General features: G+C 58.6%; 3 protein-coding genes across 9 annotated transcripts; 1 reads left to right on the top strand and 2 right to left on the bottom strand.

Moving 5' to 3' along the window:
- The first annotated feature begins 1,416 nt into the window (after window positions 1-1,416).
- Window positions 1,417-15,052, top strand: CRLF1 (cytokine receptor like factor 1). Of its 5 annotated transcripts, none has more exons than XM_045081437.1 (9): window positions 1,417-1,674; window positions 6,292-6,573; window positions 6,885-7,014; window positions 7,171-7,340; window positions 8,363-8,520; window positions 8,624-8,792; window positions 11,265-11,452; window positions 11,570-11,612; window positions 14,916-15,052. In XM_045081437.1, the coding sequence occupies exons 1-9, from the start codon at window positions 1,563-1,565 to the stop codon at window positions 14,918-14,920; spliced, it is 1,257 nt and encodes a 418-aa protein (XP_044937372.1). In that variant the 5' UTR covers window positions 1,417-1,562; the 3' UTR covers window positions 14,921-15,052. The 5 variants fall into 5 exon arrangements, with proteins under 5 accessions (XP_044937372.1, XP_044937354.1, XP_044937361.1 ...); XM_045081419.1 differs by lacking the exon at window positions 14,916-15,052 and adding an exon at window positions 12,112-12,432 and having other exon boundaries at window positions 11,565-11,612; XM_045081426.1 differs by lacking the exon at window positions 14,916-15,052 and adding an exon at window positions 12,112-12,432.
- Window positions 12,729-15,495, bottom strand: REX1BD (required for excision 1-B domain containing). Its single transcript, XM_004760937.3, has 5 exons — window positions 15,345-15,495; window positions 15,168-15,250; window positions 14,580-14,784; window positions 13,600-13,679; window positions 12,729-12,960 (listed from the first exon to the last, which is right to left on the bottom strand). Exons 1-5 carry the CDS (start codon window positions 15,486-15,488, stop codon window positions 12,888-12,890), a joined length of 585 nt encoding a protein of 194 aa, XP_004760994.1. The 5' UTR covers window positions 15,489-15,495; the 3' UTR covers window positions 12,729-12,887.
- A 1,243-nt stretch (window positions 15,496-16,738) lies between these two features.
- UBA52 (ubiquitin A-52 residue ribosomal protein fusion product 1) lies at window positions 16,739-21,547 on the bottom strand. 3 transcript variants are annotated; one of them, XM_013060631.2, is made up of 5 exons: window positions 21,412-21,547; window positions 19,771-19,881; window positions 19,424-19,510; window positions 17,021-17,123; window positions 16,739-16,936 (listed from the first exon to the last, which is right to left on the bottom strand). In XM_013060631.2, exons 2-5 carry the CDS (start codon window positions 19,871-19,873, stop codon window positions 16,843-16,845), a joined length of 387 nt encoding a protein of 128 aa, XP_012916085.1. In that variant the 5' UTR covers window positions 19,874-19,881; window positions 21,412-21,547; the 3' UTR covers window positions 16,739-16,842. The 3 variants fall into 3 exon arrangements, with proteins under 3 accessions (XP_012916085.1, XP_004760993.1, XP_012916086.1); XM_004760936.3 differs by having other exon boundaries at window positions 19,771-19,884; window positions 21,412-21,543; XM_013060632.2 differs by lacking the exon at window positions 21,412-21,547 and adding an exon at window positions 21,145-21,294 and having other exon boundaries at window positions 19,771-19,884.
- Window positions 21,548-22,436: the final 889 nt, after the last annotated feature.

Genomic DNA, 22,436 nt, shown 5'->3' on the forward strand with positions numbered 1-22,436 from the left:
GTAGCCTTGACCAAACAAGGTGGGGGCTCCTGAGTCATCATCCTCAGACACTTTTACCCCATTGGCTGGTTAGGGATATGGAGAGAGGGTCTAGGCCTCTAAGGGAACCCCTCTGTAAGGGGGAATTAGAGCCCTTCCTCTCTCTGGGCACACCGCTGGGGGCAGGGCTGAGACTCAGACCTCCGGGCTGGAGGCGTCCCTGGAAATAAATCTCGTCTCAAGCACCCGGTACCCTGAAGGCCGGGAGCCCTTCTATCTTGGGCGCCGTATCGGGTGCTGACCGAGAGGAAGGCGGTGGGGGGTGAGGCGCTTGGGCCAGGAGGGGTCCCGAAACCCAAGCAGTGGCCAAGAATAATAACACGGAGAAGGATCCCGGCGCAGGGAGGGGGGAAAAAAAAAAAGGAAGATAGACTATGCGTCGCTCCCGGCAGCCGGCGTTACCTGGAGCCGGCGGGCGGCGGCCGCCCGAGCGATTACTCACTGCGTGGCGCACCCCACCCGCGGGCCGCTGAACTGATGTTTCTGTGGGGAGGGGTGTCACTGAGTCGGGGGGGTTCCTTACGGCTCTCCTGGGAATCCTTCCCATCCCACTGGCGGGACCTGGGCAAACCCCGGTCCCCGCTCCCACCGAGACCCATTTCTCCCCGTCTATCCACGCGGGAGCTCTCTCCTAAGGTCCCCGGGAGCCCTCCGAGGAAACTCAGCCCTGTCCTGCGTGAATGGGACAGCTGAGCCCGGGCGAGGGCCCGGGACTCCGTTGCCTTCCAGCTTTTTCTCAGTCTTCCCTCCAGCAAAGCCTGGGACCGAGGCTGCGCGCAGATCACCGAAGAGAGGCGGGATGAAATGGGAGGCGGGGGGCGCTGGGCCGAGAGAGCGGTGGGACCCGCGCGTCCAGGGCGTGGGGCTGGGGGTGTGCGACTCTCAGGCCCCTGGGAAAGAAGGGGGATTGGAAATGGGAGCAGGCGGGGCTCAGGGACCACTCAGGGGGGCGGGGCCAAAAGCTGGGGTGGGGGCAGAGACAGGATGGGGGGAGGAGCGGGCCAAGGCTGGGGGCCGCAGGAGACACTTAAGGGGCACAGGGCTGAAAGCAGGGTGCAGGGAAGTGGGCAGGGGTATGGAAACGGGATTGGGGGCGCCTGGTCTCAGATTGGGGGTGGGGAGTCTGGAGCTGGCTGGGTTGGAAAGAGAGTTCTCAGGCTGGCAGGGGCTGAGTGGGGGCTTCCGGGCCGCGGGACAGGGCGCGCGCGGTGCGCGGCGGGGCGGAGGCCGGACGGGTGGGGCGCGCGGTGCCCGCGGGCGGGCGGGCGGCGGGGAGGCCGGTGCGGGGCCCGCCGCCCCCCCGGGGCCGGGCCGGGCCGGGGGCGGGGCCGGGCGGGGCCAGCGGCGCATTAGCGCCTTGTCAATTCGGCTGCTCAGACTTGCTCCGGCCTCCGCGCCCGCGCCCAGCGACGTGCGGGCTGCCCAGCCCGCGCCCTCCCGCGCCAGCCTCCAGCCCCGCACCCCGCGCCGCCGCAGCCGCCGCCCGCCGCCTCCTGCCGCGCGCCCCCGGCAGCGCCGGCCCCATGCCCGCCGGCCGCTCGGGCCCCGCCGCCCAATCCGCGCGGCGGCCGCCGCTGCTGCTGCCCCTACTGCTACTCTGCGTCCTCGGGGCGCCGAGAGCCGGATCAGGAGCCCGTGAGTACCCGGCGTCCTGTTCCCTTCTTCCCGCCTGGGCCGAGAGCGTGCGCCCCGGGGGCAGCTGCGGGGGGAGGGGGCGCGGGCGCCACCTGGACGGCCCGGGAACAAAGGAAGGCGCCCCCGGCGCGGCCCTCGGGGCGCCCTCACCTGCGGGGCGCACGGTGCCGCAGTCCCCCGTCCCGAGGGTCCGGCTTCCGCGCCCTAGGCCTTCTTACCTGGGCCGCCCGGCCGGGGATACCCGGCCCTGACCCGGGGGGTCGGGGGGCCGCGGCCTGGGACTTTCTGAACTCCGGGACCCGGCGGGTGCACGCAACAGCTCCCGCGGACTTGGAGCCGTAGAGACCGAGGGGCACCGCTCCCGGGCAGGGGCGCACGCGGTAGGCGCGTTGGGTGCTGGCCCTGGGCGGGCCCCCCCACCAGTGGAGGGATGAGCCCCGCGAGGAAGGCGGGGCGGCGGGAGGGGGGCCGCTCTGGCCGCCTGGCGCGCGGCCCGGGGTCCCCGGGGACGCGCCTCTCCGCGGGCCGGCGCCGCCGCCCTCCCCTGGCGGGACCCCGCGCGCGGGGGTCCGGGGAGTCCCAGCGACCGGCGGGCTCGGGACCTTTCCTGGCCCGGCTGCGCGTGGCTGAGAGCCTCCAGCGAGAGAAATCTTTGTGAGCGAGTGGGTGAGAGTGAGAGGGAGCAGGAGCCAGCGAGTCGGGGCACCGCGGGCCCAGCCTTGGTTGGAGGGAGGGGGACCGGGAACCCACAGCCTCTCAGGCCGAGACCACTGGCCTGTCAGGAGCTCCTGGCCCGCGGCACTCTCTGTCCCCCCACCCAAAGTACACCCCCTCCAGGACACCGTTTCTACATCCAGACCCTCTCTGGGACACACCCAGAGACACACAAAGACACACTGGCTTGTGGCCCGTCACCCTCGCCCTCAGATGAGCGCACACTGCATCCCAGATGCACATTCGCACACCATCGGGGCGCGCACACACACATTCCATCCCTGACACACACACATTCGTGGTCACATACATTCCGCGGGGGGAGGCAACACAGGGGTATACACGCAGGCACAGCTTGCCCTAGACGTTCACAACCACTCCACGCACCGATCCAGGCGCTCATGTCCACTCGGGCCAGCACACACTGCTCCCCAGGCCATCCCACCCTGCACAGAGCTGTTTGCAAGCTTCCTGTGGTGCGTCTTTAGAAAGGACAGGGTCTGGGCACCTCCTGGGGGCACTTGCTGAAAGCCCAGCACACCCCAGGCGCCTGGGCAGGTGAGGGGATGCCCCAGGCCATCCTGGGGTTCCTGGCAGCTCCGTTAGGCAGTGAGCAGCGCCTGTAAAGGCTACTCTGCGTGGCCGGCTTTGTTTTCCAGCTCCTGGAGCGGCAGGCAAAGGTGGTGGAGGTTGGGGGGGACTGTTGTGTGTGTTTTTTCCTTTAAGGGGGAAGAAATTAAATAAAAGATTCTCACACCTCAGCAATATGTTTCTACTTACGGTGTGTCTTAGCACCTGACCAATAGGCGGGTGGGTCGTAAAGTATCTGCAGGTACCAGCGGGACAGGAGATGGGACCCCTGTCGGGACCCCGGGATGGAGGCCACCCTCCTGCCTTGCTTGCAGAGAATCTCACACTTTTCCCTTTTAAAACACATGGTGTTCCTTTTTAATAACGGCAGTGGCTCCAGATTGGGAAGGGAGAAGGAAAAAACTTTTAAAGGCCCCAGCTCTGTGTGAAAAGCAGGGAGGCAGGGAGCAAGGGGGTTGGGGGGGCTGTCCAAAAGCGTAGCTCAGGGATCTGCTTTGGGGAGCCTTCTAGGAGGCCCCCCAAACCAGGCAAGGGCCCCCACAACCTTAGTGGGCTGTTCCCAGCTGCTTCGCCTGGGTGCCTTGGCCCATTGTTTGGGGAGGCCTGAAGGGAGTTGGGAGCCAGCTGGGACCCCAGAGCTGGGAGGGGCTGTGACCTTAATAGTTCCTAGGTCCTGCAATGTGCTGGGTCCTGGACATCGCCATCTCATCTCATTAATCTCCCCAACAGGTAGAACTTATTTTCCTCCCATTTTATGGAGGAGGAAACTGAGAACAGGATAGGGGAATCCAGTGGCTCAGGTGCTCCAGCTGGGATTGGCACCAACGTCCCAGGAGAAGTCCTCCCTCTGACCTTTTCTGGTGGAACCTGGGGTTGGGGGGGGACTGGCCTGTCCAGGCCCGCCTGGCCTTGCCCTCCCGCCCTGTACACCCCCCGCCCCCCCCCCCGCCCAGCCCCAGGAGGGCAGCTGCAGCTGCTGGCTGGCAATGCTCGCCAGCCCAGGCCAGGCGGGTGTGGCAGAGGGGCAGTGCCCCCCAGCCAAGACCCCCCAGAGAGCCCCTTCCTGGCTAGACCCTGCTGGCGGGTGGGGGGCAGGAGGGGCGTGACCTACCCCCAAAGGGTTGAGAGTGGGCCTGGGGTCCAGGCAGGCCCGGCCGTGCCTCCCACCCTGCTGGGGGGGCCCAGGCAGGAAGCGGTGGGTGGGCCAGGGCAGAGACGCTGGCACGCCCGAGTTCATGCCGAAGGAATTCCGAATTAGCGGGCGGCTGGCTGCCTGGGACCTCCGGGGCGGCCCCCTGGCCCCCGCCCCCGGCCGCCCCCGCCTCCTCGACTCTGGCCCGCTCAGTCGGCTCCTTCGCACGGACGCTGAGACCTCCGGCGAGCCCTGGGCCAAGCCCCAAACGCAACTGTGATCCCAGGCTCCAGCGAGAAATGGCCCTCAAGCCAAGTTTGCCCCGGAAAATTGTGAGGGCCGGCCGGAGAACGGCGTGGACCCCATCTCGCCCATCTGGGGCTGTGAGGGCCAGCACAGGGCAGCCGCTAGCACTCAGAGTGCCTCCCAAGGGGCCAGGATGACCCTCTCCTTGGCTGTCATCTCAGAGAAGCTGGGCTACCTCCTGCTGTCACTGCTGCTCCCCCCACCTCCAGTCCCTTTTTACAGCAGCCTGGGGATCCTTTTAAAATGTAAATCATCCCCTGCGCAGAACCCTGGAATAACCCCTCCCCACCAGATCTGGCACTACTGACCTCCTAGACTTCACTCCCCACCACTCCTGCCCCAGGACCTTTGCACTTGCTGCTCCCACCACCTGGTCACTCTCTCCTAGACATTTTCATGGTGATTTCTTTCACTTTATTCAGGTCTCAGCTCTAATGCCTCCCCACATAGGCCTCCTGGGCCATTGAGCTGCCACCACTAATATGTACTTCACTTTCTTCCTTATTTATTCTTAGATATTTATTTGTTCTTTCTCCTGTTGATCCCTTGGATTCAAGGCCTATAAGGGCAGGAAATTTGAGTATCTTGGTCACCATTGTGCCCCCAGCTCCAGGCAAACTGTAGGTGCTCCATGCATGGATGCATGAATGAATGAATGAATGAATGAACAAGTGAGTGAATAAGTCCTCACAGCTGCTCTTGGTGGAGGGAGAGGCCCCTTCCCAGAGGCTCAAAGAAATAAAACGAATGGGCCAAGCTGTCTCCAGTGAACTGGGGGCACTTGAACCCAGGTCAGCCTGGCTTAATGGTCCCACAGGGTTGTCCTTAAGACATTTTCCCTCCTCTCAAACATGTAGTCGATAATGTGATGCCGAATTCCCAGATGGGGAGATTGAGGCTCAGAGAGAGGTAGCAGGGTCTTGCACTTGTATCTGTGAAAGCCCTTGCCCTTATCTGGACCTTGACTTCTCCTTGGATAAAAACAGACTCCTCCTAGGTTCTAACCTCCAGAAGGGGAAGACTTGGCATCCCTAAGAGCCTCGTGCCCAGCACCCAGTCCATACACAATCCTGTTTAGGAAGTCGCTTTCCATCTCATCTTCACAATGGCCCTAGGGATCATGAGGGTTTTTGTTCCCATTTTGCAGATTATGAAAAATGAGTTGAAGGAAAGAACAACAATGCCAAGTCCCTTTGGATAGGGGCTGGGAGCCTAGAGTTTGCCTCAGCCTTCTTCAGTTCCGGCAACAGCACAGAGCAGAATTCTGGAGACCACCAAATCAGGGATTAAATTGTGTGCCCTTTCCTGAGTGACTCTGGGCAAGAGATGATTTCTCAGAGCCTCAGTTTTTTTCATCCATAAAATAAGCAGGATTCTAGTATGAGTCACGGTACTCCATCTTCGAAGCATCTTTCCCCCCAAAGACTATGTGTGAGGTTCTAGGGATACCAGTCTTTGCTTTCTAATTGCCAAAAATAAAATGAAAAGAAAAGAAAAAAGCAGAATGTGATAGTTGCCAGAACTATGTGCCAAGCTAGATTTCTTTGAATCTGGATGGACATTTATGCCTGAGTTCTGTGTCCACTCCCAGAGCCTTGAGCAAGTCTGTGAAGAAGCAGCTTGGAAGGACCTGAGCTGTGGGATCACACAGCTCTAAGGCTGAATCTTGCTTCTGCCGCCAACCTTGGGCTGGTCATGTGCCCTAATTGAACCTCCGTCTCCTTATCTGTAAAATGGGAGGGAGACAACAGGAAAAGGCTCCCACACAGAACTGCCATGGGTCCTGGAGGTCCTAGTATGGTGGTGGTGGGGGCGGGGGGGGGGTTCAGAGTGACTCCATCTCAGGCCTGACAGGCCCTCCTCTCTGACCCCAGACATGGCTGTCATCAGCCCCCAGGACCCCACGCTCCTCATCGGCTCCTCCCTGCAGGCCACATGCTCAGTGCATGGGGACCCACCAGGCGCCACCGCCGAGGGCCTCTACTGGACCCTCAATGGACGCCGTCTAGCCCCTGAGCTCTCCCGTGTGCTCAACACGTCCACCCTGGCCCTCGCCCTGGCCAACCTCAACGGATCCAGGCAGCAGTCTGGTGACAACCTCGTGTGCCATGCTCGCGACGGCAGCATCCTGGCGGGCTCCTGCCTCTATGTTGGCTGTAAGTGGGCCCCCATGATAACTAGGGGTAACTCTTGTGGGCAGCGTCTCCCTCTGGAGAGGGGCATGGACCATGGGCCCTGTGGCCCACTACTGACAGTGGGCATGGTGGCGCAGATGGGGTGGAGAGAGGACCTAGAACACCCACGCCCTGTCCCCAAGGGATCCCTGGTAGGCTGTCCTGCCAACATCCACTCTGTTCACCCTCCTTCCACTCCAAGGTGGGGGCCCAGCTGGTGGCTAGTGACTTCTCCACCTATAGAGGGCTGGTCCAGACCCTCAGCCCCCTGCACACCCTCCACCCTTCCCCAGTGCCCCCAGAGAAACCCTTCAACATCAGTTGCTGGTCCAAGAACATGAAGGACCTGACATGCCGCTGGACGCCGGGGGCCCACGGGGAAACCTTCCTCCACACCAACTACTCTCTCAAGTACAAGCTGAGGTTGGTGGAGGCCCTTGGGGGACACGTGTTCTAGTCTTGGCTAAAGCCCACGGTCTCCAAACCCGGTGTCCCGTCTGCACTCCGGGGCTGCCCTGGGGAGGTCTGGAGAGCCTGAAAGGACCTCCGAGTGTCCTCACAGCCCCTCCTGCCCCGCAGGTGGTACGGGCAGGACAACACGTGTGAGGAGTACCACACGGTGGGACCTCATTCCTGTCATATCCCCAAGGACCTGGCTCTCTTTACCCCCTATGAGATCTGGGTAGAGGCCACCAACCGGCTGGGCTCAGCCCGCTCCGATGTGCTCACGCTGGACATCCTGGATGTGGGTGAGCCCCCCCACCCCAACTACTAGGCCCACAAGGGATCCTGCACCCCCTCTCCTAGCTCAGCTCCGGGCTGCAGCTTCAGCCCCGACCCTGCTGGTTGGGGCCGAGAGGAACAAGGCATCCACCCATAGGTCCCCAGTCCCCTGAAGCAGCCAGGATACCCCCACTCTGTGGAGAACACCTGGCCTGGCTCTCTCCCCCTCAGCAGCCCAGGTGTGCAGGAGGGGGCCCCGGGGGGAACTGGGAGGGGGCGCCCAGGTCGGGGAGGCGCCCCAGGAAGCCTCAGCCTGGAGCTGGGGAGGGGGGTGCGCAGGCGGGAGGCAGGAAACAGATGATCTGCGAGCAGAATTGGGCCTAATCTAATTAGGGTGTTTCTCAGCCCCAAGCAGGCCTGTGCCTTAACCCTTTCAGACCCTTACTAAGGCCTCAGGGGGAGAGGCCAGACCTCCGTGCTGCCCACCGGGCTCCCAGAAGGATCCCCAGAAGGCTGGTAGCCGCCCCCCACCTCAGTCTGCTTCCTGCTTTGCTTCCTCAAGCCCTGAAGCTGCAGTGAGCAGGTTCTGAGCCTCAGTTTCCCCTCTGCACCAGCAAGGCTGTCATATTGAAAACCTCTGCAAAGTAGGAAGGATCTGGAAGTGCAGGTGGGCCGTCGGGGGTCAGGAGGAACTTCCCAGGGGTCTGGCAGCCTGCTGACCCCTGAGCTCCTGGGCATAATAAGAACAATGTCATCAGCCAGGCAGATGGCTGCTTTTCTGTAGTTCCCCGAAGATAGGATTATATTTCTCCTGTCATAGATAATAATGGTGATAACAGCTAACATTAATTGAATGCTTCTAGGTGCTGAGTGTTTCCCAAATATTATCTAATGTAATCCACCCGGCTGGAAGCAGGGAGGGGGTAGAGGGCAGGACAGAGGCAGGTGCCCCCGACAAGCCATGTGCTCTGAGATCTGAACCCAGGTGGGAGCTGGCCATGTGCAAGGACGGCTGGCTGATTAAGCCTTGCCCTGCCCCGTCTCACAGTGACCACGGATCCCCCACCCGATGTGCACGTGAGCCGTGTCGGGGGCCTGGAGGACCAGCTGAGTGTGCGCTGGGTTTCCCCACCGGCCCTCAAGGACTTCCTCTTCCAAGCCAAGTACCAAATCCGCTACCGAGTGGAGGACAGCGTGGATTGGAAGGTGCCTGACAATCGACCCCCCCTCTCCCCTGGTCCCCATCCCACCTCGTGCTTCCCTACCCCCCACCCCTACCTCTGGCCTCTGACCCTGCCATGGCCACCAGGTGGTGGACGATGTCAGCAACCAGACCTCGTGCCGCCTGGCCGGCCTGAAGCCAGGCACAGTCTACTTCGTGCAGGTGCGTTGCAATCCCTTCGGGATCTACGGCTCCAAGAAGGCAGGGATCTGGAGTGAGTGGAGCCACCCCACGGCCGCCTCCACCCCTCGTAGTGGTGAGCACCCCCATAGCTCTGGGTGGTCGGGAGACCCGTCCCAAAGCAGCCAAAGCCTCTGTTTCTTTGTTTCCTCTGAGGGAGTAGGGGTCTCAAATTGGTAGCCCTTAGGTCCATTTTCTTTGACCTGTTATTTGGAAAAAGAAAAAAAAAGTGACCAACTTGCAGACATTCAAAACCAGGAAGTTTTCACACAAATATCCTTGGTTTCCTAGAAAATTGAATGATCTAGAAAGTGTTGGTGCACCTGGCTGGCTCAGTCGGAAGAGCATGGGACTCTTGATCTTGGGGTTGTGAGTTCGAGCTCCATGTTCGGTGTAGAGAGTGCTCAAAAATGTAAACTTTTTTTTTTTTAAGATTTTATTTATTTATTTGAGAGAGAGAGAGTGAAGGACAGAGAGATCACGGATTGGGAGGGGAGGCCAGAGGGAGAGGCAGGAACAGACTCCCCCCTGGGCAGGGAGCCCGATGCCGGCCTCTATCCCAGGGCCTTGGGATCATGACTTCAACTGAAGGCAGACTCTTAAACCACTGAGATACCCAGGCATCCCTAAAAATAGCATCTTTAAGCAAGGAAATGTAACAGGACACAGCTGGAGTGTGCCCACAGCCCCCATCAGCACTCCTCATTCAAGGGTCTCATTTTCCAGTTCCCCACCTGGCCCATTTTACCCACCTGTATCCCCTCCCTAGCCCCTAAAGGCAGGTGGGTTTGAGACCTCTGCCTCTGTGGCTGATTGGCTGCCGACTCTCCCTCTAATGGGTCTTGGGTTCCCCTTCTTTCTTTTTCTTTTTCTTTTTAGTTTTATTTATTTGACAGATCACAAGTAGGCAGAGAGGCAGGCAGAGAGAGAGGAAGGGAAGCAGGCTCCCTGCTGAGCAGAGAGTCCGATACATGGCTCAATCCCAGGACCCTGGGATCATGACCTGAGCCGAAGGCAGAGGCTTAACCCAATGAGCCACCCAGGCACCCCTTGGGTTCCCCTTCCATCCAAGCAGGGGAGTGGGGACAACCAGGAGCCTGGGTCTGATTGAACCCCTTCCCTTCTGGGGTTTCTCTAAGCCCATGATCCTCCATTCTCTCCTTTGTGAAATGTTATGAAATACATTAATTGAAATATCTGACCTCAGCTTTTCCATCTGGAAAGTGGGTATAATAATCATACCCACATCAGGCTATTGTTAGGGGTAAATGAGACAACCCAAGAAAAGTTCACTCACGGTGGGCGCCTTCTCAGTGTTTGCAGGTAGTAGTTACTGAGCCTCCTAGCTCTTGCTTCCCCATGATTTCACCCCAAGGGAATCCCTTTTCTCAGGTGAGGACCCTGAGCTCCTAGGACGTTCAGCCAAGCCCCCAGGGCCACACAGGGATCTGAATTCAGTTTCCTGGAAGTCCAGGCCCATGCTTGTGGGTTGATGGGGAAACTGAGGCCCAGAGGGGGTCCCAAAGCCAGGGACAGCCAGTTCCCCAGCCCTCATCCTGGGCCCCTCCAGGTTCTGGGGGTGGGCGGGATCTAGCGCGGCTGGGAGGGGCCTGCGCCTTGGCCCCTGCTCGTGCCCAGCACCTGCGATTCTTGCACGCGAGCCAGTAGGCGGCTGCGTCCGCTGGAGAGGCTGGGGAGGCCGGGGGAGGCCAGCAGGGGCGGTGGGGGCCGTGGCCGTGCCAGGGCCTGTCAGCGGGTTCCCGGCGTTATTTATGACGTGAGGCCGATGTCCTTATCTGCCGGCCTGCTAGGGGCTGGCTGCGGCCGGCAGCTGGACAGACAGGCCGGCCTCCCACCTGGCCCTCCCAGCCCACTCCCCACCCCACTGGCTCGAGCTCTCAGGCCTGTCCTGGGGACTGCCTCCCTGCTCACACCGCCCCCCCCCCGCGCTCCCTTCATCCTTCTGTCATTCTCTTACCCTGTATCTCTCTGTATTTTTGCCTTTTTGGGTTTCTGTGTCCCCACACACATGGTCTCTGTCTCTGCCTGCTGCAGCCCTCTCTCCACCTCTCCCTTTTCTGTCCCTCTGCGTCTCCTTGGCTGTCCCCTGTTGCTTTGGCCCTCCCCACAGCTCCCTGTCTCACCTTGTATCCATCTTTTCATCTCTACCTCTTTCTCTCTCTCAAGCTCTTCCCCACTAGTGGCGCCCTTTCTCAGTCCCTTGCTCTGGGTCGGGGTCTCATCCCTCTGGCCCTGGCTCCTCTCCTCCTTCCCCTCCCTTTCACTCACACCTGGTTCAGACCACGGGAATCAGGTTCCTGCAGGAGACGGGGGGTGGGGGGAAGTGCCCCCTCCTTCCCCTGCCTCCCACCTCCTCCTGGGCTCAGCTGGGCTGCTGTGCTGGGCGGTGGAGGGACCCGATCCCGCGGAGACACCCGGGAGGGAGGTGCCCAAGGGAAACACCGTCCGCGGAGCTGCAGAACCTCCCTCTCCGGCCCTCGCGCGCCCTCTGGCGGGCACGCCGTGACGCTACCGCTTCCCCCGTCAGAGCGCCCGGGCCCGGGCGGCGGGGCGTGCGAGCCGAGGGGCGGCGAGCCGAGCTCGGGGCCGGTGCGGCGCGAGCTCAAGCAGTTCCTGGGCTGGCTCAAGAAGCACGCCTACTGCTCGAACCTGAGCTTCCGCCTCTACGACCAGTGGCGAGCCTGGATGCAGAAGACACACAAGACCCGCAACCAGGTAGGAAGGAGAGACCGGCGGGCGAGGGATGGAGTGGTGGGAGCAGGGAGGGAATCGGATTGGGGGCGGGGGGAGGTCCGCAGCCCCCAGACACTGCCTCCTTCCTTCCAAGCACAGGACGAGGGGATCCTGCCCTCGGGCAGACGGGGCACGACGAGAGGTAAGGGGAGCCCACCCCTACTGGGTGGGTGGGCAGGGAGGGAGACAAGGGCCCCTCCTAGTGGCCACAGGCCGTGCCCCCTCCCCCCAGCCTTAGAGTTGCTGAGATGGAATCCCTTCCTCCCTCTCCTAAACCAGCGTTTACCTAACCACCCAGTGGTCGCCTGGTCCTGTGGCCTTCAACCTAGTAAAAGCATCTGACCCCCGAAAATGTCCAAAGTGGAATATAATCCTCAGGAATGAACATACTCGCCCCAGTATGAGCGCCTACTGCATGCTCACTCTGCGCCAAGAGTTTTACCCACAGGGTACCCCTTGGGACAATTTTTCCTACTTCTCAAATGGGGGAAACTGAGGCCCTGAGAGGGGGCAGTACCCTACCGGAGGTCCCCAAGCTGAAAGTGATGGGGCCAGGACCTGAACTGGGGCTTCCTCGATTGCTCTGTGGTACTGGCCCCTCCTATACTCCCTGCTTAGCTTGGCTTCCCCTCTGCCTGCAGGTCCTGCCAGATAAGCTCTAGGGACTGGGGCCACCCTCCCTGCTGCGTGGAGACCTGGGGGCCGCACCCAGACTGGGGGCTAACTCTGTACCCTCGCCTCAGGGCACCCAAGCACCCTCGGCAGGAGCTGGGGTGGATATTCTGAGGGTAACAACATCTTTGGTCTCCACGTGAGGCCACTCTTGGGTGCAACTCCAGTGGGTGTGTGTATGAGGGTTGGCTAAGCTGCCCAGAACCCCTCCCAGGGCTGGGGGTGAAGAGGGGTCATTGCTCCCCCCACCCCATCCAAAGTCTTTTTAAATAAACAAGCTATTTAGGTGCCCTGATTGTGAAGCTGTTTCGGGCTGGACTGGCCCAGGGTAGGGGCTGTGGTGTTCAGGGGAAGCATGAGGAATCCTAATGGCCCTATGGCATTGCAGTCTTTGGGTCCCAGAATTTCAGACTCTCCAGGATGTGAAAGATCTGGTTTTAAATTCATTGGAGGGTGTGATTCAAAATGCCATTTCCACTGGGAGTGGGGGGAGGGGGGTTTCTCACCTGGCATCCCTGGCTTTGTGGGGCCTCCTCCCCAGTGACACCCATCCCAGCACCCCAGGACACAGAGACAGTGGAGCAGCTGAAAATGAAAGGTCCTTTATTGTGGGAGTCACAGCAAACTCAAGGGCAGTCAGCAACCCGGTGGCGTGTGACCCCCAGCCAGCTGACAGTCCAGGGGTGGGCTGGGTGCCATTCACCCCATTTTCCGTATCCCTCGGCATGTCCCTAGGGAGCCTCCATCACTCAACAGATTCTGCATCAAATCTAAGGTCCTGAAGAACCTCGCTGATCGCTTCCATGGTTTTAATTACCCTACAAGAGTGGATGGGAACTATAAATAAAACCCAGATGGAGCAAATTAGCCGCCACTGCGCAGCTCCTAGGGGGCTGTGACAAGCCCCGGGCCCTCCTGCCTGCCGCCCAAGTTCCAGGCAGCACCAGTGGCCAAGAGAACCATTTGGATGCCAGGGAGGAGGGGTAGTCTGTGGGTGAGAGTGGGCAGAGAGGAAAAAGCCATCTTGGGCGGGTGCCATCCGAAGGTTGTGCTGTGTCACAGAGCAGATAGCAAGTGGGAGTGCACTTGTGCGTGCTGGAGCAGGGCTGGGGGTAGGAATGTGCAGCCCGTGTCTGGTGGGCCTGGGCAACCATGTCCAAGCTCTAAGTCCAGCCATGGGAGTGGGACTGGCATGTGTGAGGTGCCCAAATGTGTCCCGGAAATGCACAGTGAGTCTGGTGTGAAATTGCAGGGTGCAGGTCCTGGGGGCAATGTGTGCGTATGTCTGGTACCCCCAGGTAAGGGCCCTGATGTGCATACCCTGAGGGCTGCGTGCAGGTCCAGAGGGTCAAGCCAGTATGACTGTGCCAGCTCGGGGACACCCCTAGCTAGGAACGGGTGCCTAAAGGTACATGTGCAAAGCTACCACCACCAGCCCACTGGGAGGGAGTGCTCACTTCATCTTCAGCTGGCGCATCTCCAGAGTGTTCTCCTGCTCAGACAGCTCTGGTGCCCCCATCAGCTGCAGCAGAGCCACCTGGTATGGGCAACAGGGAGGGCATCATAACTGGCAGAGGTCCTCCTCCGGCCCTCCCACACAGATCAGGAAGGGAGACACAGAAGCGCCCAGAAAGGGAGCTATGACCCACAGTCTCAAGGGGCGATACTTTGCACGGGAGGAGTCTGGGATTCAAAGGGGCTGCTGAGGAGGACCCAGTGGGCAGGCCCTAGAGTGTGTGGGTGCTGCCCCATGGGTGTGGTCGCAGGAAGGCGTGGCATGGGAAAAGCGGAGAAGGCTCAGCCAGGAATTGGGGGCAGGGGTGGAGCAGGCGTTCGTCTACTCAGGATGCGGCAGGGTGGAAGTAGGCAGAACACCTAGACTGGGATTGGGGTCTCCTAAAGCAGCGTGGTCTGGAAATCCTAGTTTGGAGACGATGTGGGCGTGGCCTCACGTGGGTTTGGTCTGGGAACAGTGTGTCTCGGCCAGGATTGGCTGTAAGGGCAGAGTAGGCGGGGCCTTGGAACCCCCCGCGGAGGGGCAGGCCCAGAACCTAGGCTGGGATACAGGGTTACTCAAGGCCGGGTGTGCCGTGGAAATTCACTCTCTCCAATATTCAGGGGGCTGAGAACCAGAACGGAAGCAATGGGGACTGCCAAAGGGGTAGGAGCGGAGTGGGAGGGCACTGGGCCTCCCGGCAAAGCGCGGGGACTGCGGGAGGGGGTGCTGAGATGAAGTGGGCACGTCCTGGCACTAAACAAAACTTGAACGACCCGGAGAAGGACTGGAGAGATCAGGGCCAGAGAATCCCAAGTGAAACCTTAGTGGAGTTTTTGAGGTGGGAAAGAAAGAAGTGGGGTCAGGGGCGCCGGAGGCGCACAGTGGGCCGTGAGAGACCAGGCGCTGTGCAGGCGACCGGGGCTGGGGGTGGGGCCTCACCGTGGCCAGGCGCGTCTGCTCCAGCTGTTGTAGGCTGCGCACGTGGCTCGCGAGCAGCGGCTGCCCTCTGGGTCCGGCCAGCTCGGCCTCCACCGCCAGCACCTCCCGCGAGGCGGCGGCGAAGGCCTGGGTCACCTCGTGCACCGTGCTCCGGTAGCTCGGGAAGTCGTAGGGAGGACCGCTTCGCTGGTACTGGAGGTGGCCTCTGCGGCAGGTGGGGGTCCTGAGGCTACGCCCTCAGGCTCTCCTGGCCCTGCATTCGCACTGGCCACCTGAAAGCCCCCAGCAAGTGTCCCTGGACCCCAGAGTGTGGAGGACGCTCTCTGACTCCCGCAGGGTAACCGGAGATGGGCCCACTCCTGCGCCTGGGGAAGGGAGAGGCGCCACGCGCAGTGGTCCACGGGACAGTGGGACCGCGCCCTGAGTTCCAGAGGGGGAAAGCAGAGATCTGGTCCCCCAGCGAATCCCACCCCACCTCTGACAACGCAGCTGCAGGGGGATCCAGCTCCGCCCCCGCTCACGGCCATCCCCGGAGCCGGCCGGGGGCTGCACTCTGCGACCCCTGCCCGCCCTTGCGCCCGCACTTACTCCTCCAGCCGGCGGAAGGCCTGCGCGCGCTCAGCCTGCAACTGGTGGATGCGCTGCACCAGCGTCCGGATCGGGGCATCTTTCTACGGAGCAGGGGGCATGGCTGGGGCATGAAGCCGGTCCCCCCAAGCCTATACCGCCCACCCCGCGCCTGTTCCTGCTTGAGCCCGGGCTCACCCAGGGCCACGCTGGCTCCTCGCGCTCCGGGACACCGGTAGCCACCGCAGCACCGGGCACCGACGGGACAGAGGAGTCCACCGAGGCCTTGGCAGTGATCATGACTGCGCAGCCCCGGCCCCGCCCAGGACCAGGGCGCTCCATTGCGCCAGGCGCCCCCTGCAGGCCCGGAGGTCTTTCGACCCCAAGCAGGTGGCCAGCCGAAACCGAAACCTAAAGACCTGCAGCAAAGACCGCGGTCTTGGGCCTGACCTATCCTCCTGCTTGTTCCCTAGTCAAACGCGAGCATCTTTTCATCGTGTTTGCCCTCGAATGTAAAGCAAGGGCATCCCTCGGCTTGTATACACTTACCCCAATATCGACTTCATGTCACCCTCACATCCTGTCCCCACTCCAATAAAACAAAACCCCAGATGTCACATTTTGTCTTCCATGGTAACATGGCTGTGACTGGATTTGAAGTGGTTCCGATCCTGTAGAGCCCAAAAGGCCGTATTCCAGCTGCTTAACAAATTTGGCAGGTACTATGTGCCTTCCTCAGAAATGACCTGAAGAGGGCCTGTGCAAAGGCCCAGAGTCTGGCGTAGGTACAAGGCCAACAAGGTCTCACTTTAAGTGCAAGGCAGGCCTCAGAGCTTTCTGCTGGGGGTACACTCTGTAGTCTGAGCTTTGGGAAGCTTTTTTCCAGGGATAAACGTGGGATTAGACCAGAAAGATGTTGGCAGCCTATCCTGGGGGGCAGAGGGCAGCTGACAGGGAGACCTGTGGAAAAACTGAGACACCAGCCTTCAGCAGGCACTCCGGGTGTCAGGAGTACGACAGTATCACTGCCCTGGGTGGTCATCTGACACCAAGTCCAAGTCACCCTGAGATGAATAAAAGGCTGGCCTTACCAGGGCCAGTCCGGGAACTACAAAGCTCACCTGATTCTCAAGAGCATCAGCACAAACTTTAGAAACACCCAGGCCCACCCTGCCAAGACTGATGTCACAGGCATCAGGTAGGGCACAGGTGCTCCTCAGGTTCAGCAGAGACCAGAGGTCTTACACGAGGTGGGGTGTCTACCTACCCACAGCACACCTCCAGGGCACAGGCATGAACGTCATCAAAGTGCCTAAGGAGGGCGCAGTCAGTGATGTGGCTCACCTGCAGTCCCTAGAGAGCCTGCGCTGGGGGTTAGTCCCATTTATAGATGACAAAACCCAGATGTGCAGGCTCATCAGGCTATGTGGCAGAGGGCTGAGACCACAGCACATTATACAAGTGAGATGACCAGAACCAAAGGACACAGGACGCTCAAGGGCTATGCACAATCAAGTGGCAGGGAGTCCCCAAGGCAGAGACCCACGACTCAACCAGCTCTCCCTTGGACAGACCAGCCACGCAGACACCAGTTACTGCTCCAGTCAATGAAAGGGAAACTTTATTGAGGCCCCAGGACCTTGGGGCTCGGGCAGGAGGCCGCCTTGCGGGCAAAGAAAGAGCCGGTGGAGGAGCCTTATTTGACCTTCTTTTTGGGGCGCAGGTTGTTGGTGTGGCCGCACTTCTTCTTGCGGCAGTTGACGGCGCGGGGGTGCAGGCGAGCGTAACACCTGCACAAGTCGAGAGAGTGGTGAGGCCACAGCCCAACCCGACACCCTCCTTCCCAGGGCCGCCCCTCCCCCCAGGGTACACACTTGCGGCAGATCATCTTGTCGCAGTTGTATTTCTGGGCCAGCTGGCGGAGCGAAGGCTCGATGATGCCACCCCGGAGGCGAAGCACCAAGTGCAGGGTGGACTCTACAGGCGGGTTCAAAAGAGACAGTGACTGAGCCTGGCCCCAGTACCTCAGGTAGAGTAGGGTCCCCCAGACCAGAGCTCCTCAAATGTGATGGGGTATTCTATACACAGATGGACACACTGGCAAGAACCAGCCCACAGAACCTCCATCTTGCTTCCCACTAGCCCTTGGGGAGTCTGAGGCTAACATGTGCCAACTATAGTGTGCATCGGGGTTTCCTGACAAACAAGGTTACTTCTAAGTGGTGCAAAGATGATCTTTCACTTTGCTGAGCAAAATTAAATCTAGTTGCTAAAAAAAGGGACATCAAGGGACACCTGGGTGGCTCAATCAGTTAAGCAGCTGCCTTAGGCTCAGGTCATGATCCCAGCATCTTGGAATCAAGTCCCACATCCAGCCCCTTGCTCTGCAAGGAGCCTGCTTCTCCCTCTGCCTCTGTCTGCCACTGTGCCTGCCTATGCTCTCTCTCTCTCTCTGACAAATAAATAAAATCTTAAAAAAAAGGGGGGGGATATCAAGGGGGTGCCTGGCTGACTTAGTCAGTAGAGCATGTGACCCCTAATAAAAATATGTATTTTTTAATTTACTTATTTTTTTTTAAAGAGTTTGTCAGAGGGGCGCCTGGGTGGCTCAGTGGGTTAAGCCGCTGCCTTCGGCTCAGGTCATGATCTCAGAGTCCTGGGATCGAGTCCCGCATCGGGCGCTCTGCTCAGCGGAGAGCCTGCTTCCCTCTCTTTCTCTCTCTGGCTGCCTCTCCGCCTACTTGTGATTTCTCTCTGTCAAATTAATAAATAAAATCTTTAAAAAAAAAAAAAAAAAGAGTTTGTCAGAGAAAGAGATAGCACGCATGCGCATGGACATATGAGCACAAGCAGGGGGAGCAGCAGGCAGAGAGAGCAGACTTCCCACCAAGCAAGGAGCCCGATGCTGGACTTGATTCCAATCCTGATTACCTGCCATAAAATCTTTCTTTAAAAAATATGGGCGCCTGGGTGGCTCAGTGGGTTAAGCTGCTGCCTTCGGCTCAGGTCATGATCCCAGGGTCCTGGGATCGAGTCCCGCATCGGGCTCTCTGCTCAGCAGGGAGCCTGCTTCCCTCTTTCTCTCTCTGCCTGCCTCTCTGTCTACTTGTAATCTCTGTCAAATAAACAAATAAAATCTTTAAAAATAAAAAATAATAAAAAATAATTTTTTTTAGGGACACCTGGGTGGCTCAGTTGGTTAAGCAGCTGCCTTGGACTCGGGTCATGATCCCAGAGTCCAGGGTTCGAGTCCCACATCATTGGGGAGCCTGCTTCTCTGCCTCTGCCTGCCACTCTGCCTGCTTGTGCGCTCTAACAAATAATCTTAAAAAAAATATTTTAGAGAGAGAGCATGAGCAGGGGAAAGAACAGAGGAAAAGGGAGAGGGAACCTCAAGCAGATTCCCTGCTGAGCCTGATTTGGGGCTGGATCCTAGGACCCTGAGCTCACGACCCCAGCTGACATCAAGAGTCGGTTGCTTAACCTTCCTGAGCCACTCAAGTGCCCAAATAAACTTAACAAGCAAACAAACAACCTACCCCTCAAAAACCAAACAACCAAACAAAAGGGGCAGGCAGAGGAGAAGCAGCCTCCCCACTGAGCAAGGTGCCTAATGGGAGACTCAATCCCAGGACCCTGGGATCGTGACCTAAGCTGAAGGCAAACTCTTTTTCTTTTTTTTTTTAAGATTTTATTTATTTATTTGATAGACAGAAATCACAAGCAGGCAGAGAGAGAGGAGAAAGCAGGCTCCCCGCTGAGCAGAGTGCCCGATGCGGGGCTCGATCCCAGGACCCTGGGACCATGACCTGAGCCGAAAGCAGAGGCTTTAACCCACTGAGCCACCCAGGCGTCCCTGAAGGCAGACTCTTAACCGATTGAGCCACCCAGGCATCCCTAAGATTTTATTTTTAAGTAATGTTTACACCAAACATGGGGCTTGAACTCACAACCCTGAGATCAAGAGCCCCATGCTTTATAGACTGTGCCAGCCAGATACCAATTTACCACATTTTTAAACAAAACAGTCTTAAAAAAAGAAAAAAAAAAAGGCAAGAACATTAGAAACCACTGCCACTTGGAAAATGAAGTGGAGTTAAGATCTTGCCTCCAATGAAAGCTATTTCATAAAAATAAAATTCATCAGCCTCATCTGATCCTCACCTTAAGACAGCCACCACTCTCCCCTCCCCCCCAGCGTTGCCAACAAAACCATCAAAGCTTGATCCTGGGTCCTAGACCTCCTGGGCCCTGTCCAGCCACCCTATCCTTAGTACCTTTCTGGATATTGTAATCTGACAGAGTGCGGCCATCTTCCAGCTGTTTGCCCGCAAAAATCAGACGCTGCTGGTCAGGGGGGATACCTGGAGAAAAGAAAGCTCAGTTACTGAGGCTCTGGCAAGCATTTTATTGGCAGCTTCTCCATAATCCACAGGGATGCTCTGGCATTACCCACAATCTGTTAATAGGGAAACTAAGATAACAAGAACAAGCTGCCTTCCCAAGCTCACACAAGTCAAGTCCTGGCCAAGGCCCAGGTCTAGACAACCCATCTTGCACATGACAATGGCTCCTCTGGGCTGGGGACTCCCGCGGGATAGCCTCTGGACTCAGCCCAACTCACCCTCCTTGTCTTGGATTTTGGCTTTGACATTCTCAATGGTGTCACTGGGCTCAACCTCAAGGGTGATGGTCTTGCCCGTCAGGGTCTTCACGAAGATTTGCATCTCTGCGTCTGCTGGAGAGTAGAAAGTAGAAATGGAAGGGTGAGAACTGCAGGTGTGAGGAGCTTGAGCTCAGAGGCTGGCAAGCCTTGGCCCCACCAGCCCCTGTGCCAGCATCAAGCACAACTACAGGCTCACCCCAGGGCCTGCTTCCTTCACCCCTCTAAGCCTGCAGCCCAAACTTGTCCTAAAATCAAGGATCATGCTTCCTCCACCTTACCCCAGGGCCCCTGTGGCAAAGTGTGCTTCATGGGAATGAGGGCTGTGGTTACGCTTCTTGGGCCGAGCAAATGAGATCATCAACTTTTCTTTTTTTTAAATATTTATTTATGTGACACAGAGAGAGATCACAAGTAGGCAGAGAGGCAGGCAGAGAGAGAGGGAGAGAAGCAGACTCCCTGCTGAGCAGAGAGCCCGATGCGGGGCTCGATCCCAGGACCCTGAGATCATGACCTGAGCCAAAGGCAGAGGCTTAACCCACTGAGCTATCCAGGCACCCCAGATTCTGTCAACTTTTATGATGGAATGAGAAGTACCGGGCGGGGACACTATTCTGCTTTTATAGCTTTTCTTCTGGTGTCTTGGTCTGAAGATGGGATCTCCCCACCCTCCCCTCCCTACCACTCTGTAAGCCACATCTGCTCCACAAGCAACCCTTCCTGCAACCTGATTGGGAATTCCATTTTTTTTTTTAAGATTTTATTTATTTATTTGACAGAGAGAGATCACAAGTAGGCAGAGAGGCAGGCAGAGAGAGAGAGGAGGAAGCAGGCTCCCTGCTGAGCAGAGAGCCCGATGCGGGACTCGATCCCAGGACCCTGAGATCATGACCTGAGCCGAAGGCAGCGGCTTAACCCACTGAGCCACCCATGCACCCGGGAATTCCATTTTAGTAGCCACCCCTCCAACACTCTTTCCTGCCTTGCTGTTCTCTCCAACTCCACGCTCAGACACCCAACACCCTGGCTTCCTTCCGAGTTTACAGCCAAACTCGCCAGACGACGTTTCCTGCGTCTGCTTCAACCTATAAACAGTATCTGCCAACCACGTGCCAGGTACTTGTTTACACATAATTCCATCGTCATCCCTCAACACCCCCGACAAAAAACCCTCGAAGGTGGGCGCTACCACCCTCTCCTTACGGATATATTAAATAAGGCAGGTAGAAGGAAGGAGAAAAAGGTAGGAAAAAACCTCGTAGGGGAAGAAAACTTAATGATTCTAAGTCGACTGGCACACAACATGGCACGGAAAAAAATCTATACACTTCATACCAGTTCTCCATTAAAGGATTTGTCCAGGAAGACCATCCTCGCCCCCAGGCCCTGTGGGACAGCTTGGGCTGGCGGGGCACACAGGATCCTCTCCCAAAAGCCGGTTCGCATTCCGGGGCCCGGTCCCGCTCGGAACCCCGACGCCACGCGCCCAATTGAGCCGACCCGGCCGTCCTGCGGAACCCGGGCCGCGCGGACGGGTTCCGGGCCACCTCCTCCGCTACCCGAACGCCCGCAGCCCCCCACAGTCTACCGCCCGACCCCCACCTGGCGCGAATCCCCAAGACCGCCGCAACCAAACCGCTCCGCCACCTCGTTGAAGAGAAAGAGGGCGGCGGAACCGGAAACCGCCGAGTTGCCGCCGAGAGCGCCTGCGCACCGAGCACGCTGCGCGCTTGCGTCACAATCCGCGCCGCGCGTTTTACCCCACCCCGGCCCCGCCCTGCTGCCATGTTGGGTGCTGGCGAACGAAGCCGTGGCGTCTGTGGGCGAGTGTCGCCAACCCGCTTCCGGGCTCGGGCCTTTTCTTCCAGGTCACGTGAGGAGACGACTTCATCTTTCCAGGTGTTTCCACCTGTTGTCTGTGGGTTGGCCAAAATCTGATGACACATAGCGGCCTCTCGGGGAATGCTTGCTGACTAGAGAGGAGACCATTTGTGCTAAAGCAAAGAAATGAAGCAGGGGGTCAGCTGGTCCCTGACTTCGGAGTCAGGACAGGCAAGCTATAAGGAGGCACGGGGGTGGGACGTGCGAGCCACCTAACACCAGGAGTCAGTTGTTTGAAAACTTTCTGGACTCTGTGCGCAGATGAAATTTCAAGGCGGCGCTTACCAGGGCAGCCAGGGCACGTGGAGCTGCTGCATTCACTCAAGAAAATGGGGTGCGTCCCAGGGTGTTTGGGCCAAGGATAACTTCTGTTAGGACTAAGGAGTCTCGTGGATAGCTAAAAAGTGCCGGGAGCGGTAAGGGAGAAGGCTGAGATGTTACCTATGGGTTTGGCAGCGTGGCTCTTTATTTCCTTGAATGCTTACCAGCGCCCCCTATTGACAGGCAAAAGCACACACTCTTGGTTCTAGGAAGATGCCTTTAGTGACAATTTCTAAGTGCTTAAAAGATGAGGAAACTCTACACAGTGTCTGCTGAGGAATGGACCCAGCCTAGCTCCCTGTGGCAGATGAAGTTTTTCACAGAGATAAGGAACAGTGTTGTGAGCAGTGGGAACAGCATGTGTGACTATACATAGGTGGTGATAGGAACTTGGGTTATTAAGGTTGCTACCACTGGATACTTCC

This window comes from Mustela putorius, unplaced genomic scaffold, assembly GCF_011764305.1.
Source record: "Mustela putorius furo isolate JIRA1106 unplaced genomic scaffold, ASM1176430v1.1 tig00000095_pilon_pilon_pilon, whole genome shotgun sequence".
In the NCBI taxonomy this organism is placed as follows: Eukaryota; Metazoa; Chordata; class Mammalia; order Carnivora; family Mustelidae; genus Mustela; species Mustela putorius.

Coding starts and splice junctions, on each gene's coding strand:
- CRLF1 (XM_045081413.1), top strand. CDS start 1,563: ATGCCCGCCGGCCGCTCGGGCCCCGCCGCCCAATCCGCGCGGCGGCCG. Junction 8,521..8,623: donor AGGACAGCGTGGATTGGAAG/GTGCCTGACAAT, acceptor CATGGCCACCAG/GTGGTGGACGATGTCAGCAA. Junction 8,793..11,264: donor CGCCTCCACCCCTCGTAGTG/GTGAGCACCCCC, acceptor TTCCCCCGTCAG/AGCGCCCGGGCCCGGGCGGC.
- REX1BD (XM_004760937.3), bottom strand. CDS start 15,488: ATGGAGCGCCCTGGTCCTGGGCGGGGCCGGGGCTGCGCAGTCATGATC. Junction 14,785..15,167: donor GCCTTCCGCCGGCTGGAGGA/GTAAGTGCGGGC, acceptor CACCTGCCGCAG/AGGCCACCTCCAGTACCAGC. Junction 13,680..14,579: donor AGCAGACGCGCCTGGCCACG/GTGAGGCCCCAC, acceptor TGCCCATACCAG/GTGGCTCTGCTGCAGCTGAT.
- UBA52 (XM_013060631.2), bottom strand. CDS start 19,873: ATGCAAATCTTCGTGAAGACCCTGACGGGCAAGACCATCACCCTTGAG. Junction 17,124..19,423: donor AGATTACAATATCCAGAAAG/GTACTAAGGATA, acceptor ACCCGCCTGTAG/AGTCCACCCTGCACTTGGTG. Junction 16,937..17,020: donor GACAAGATGATCTGCCGCAA/GTGTGTACCCTG, acceptor CGACTTGTGCAG/GTGTTACGCTCGCCTGCACC.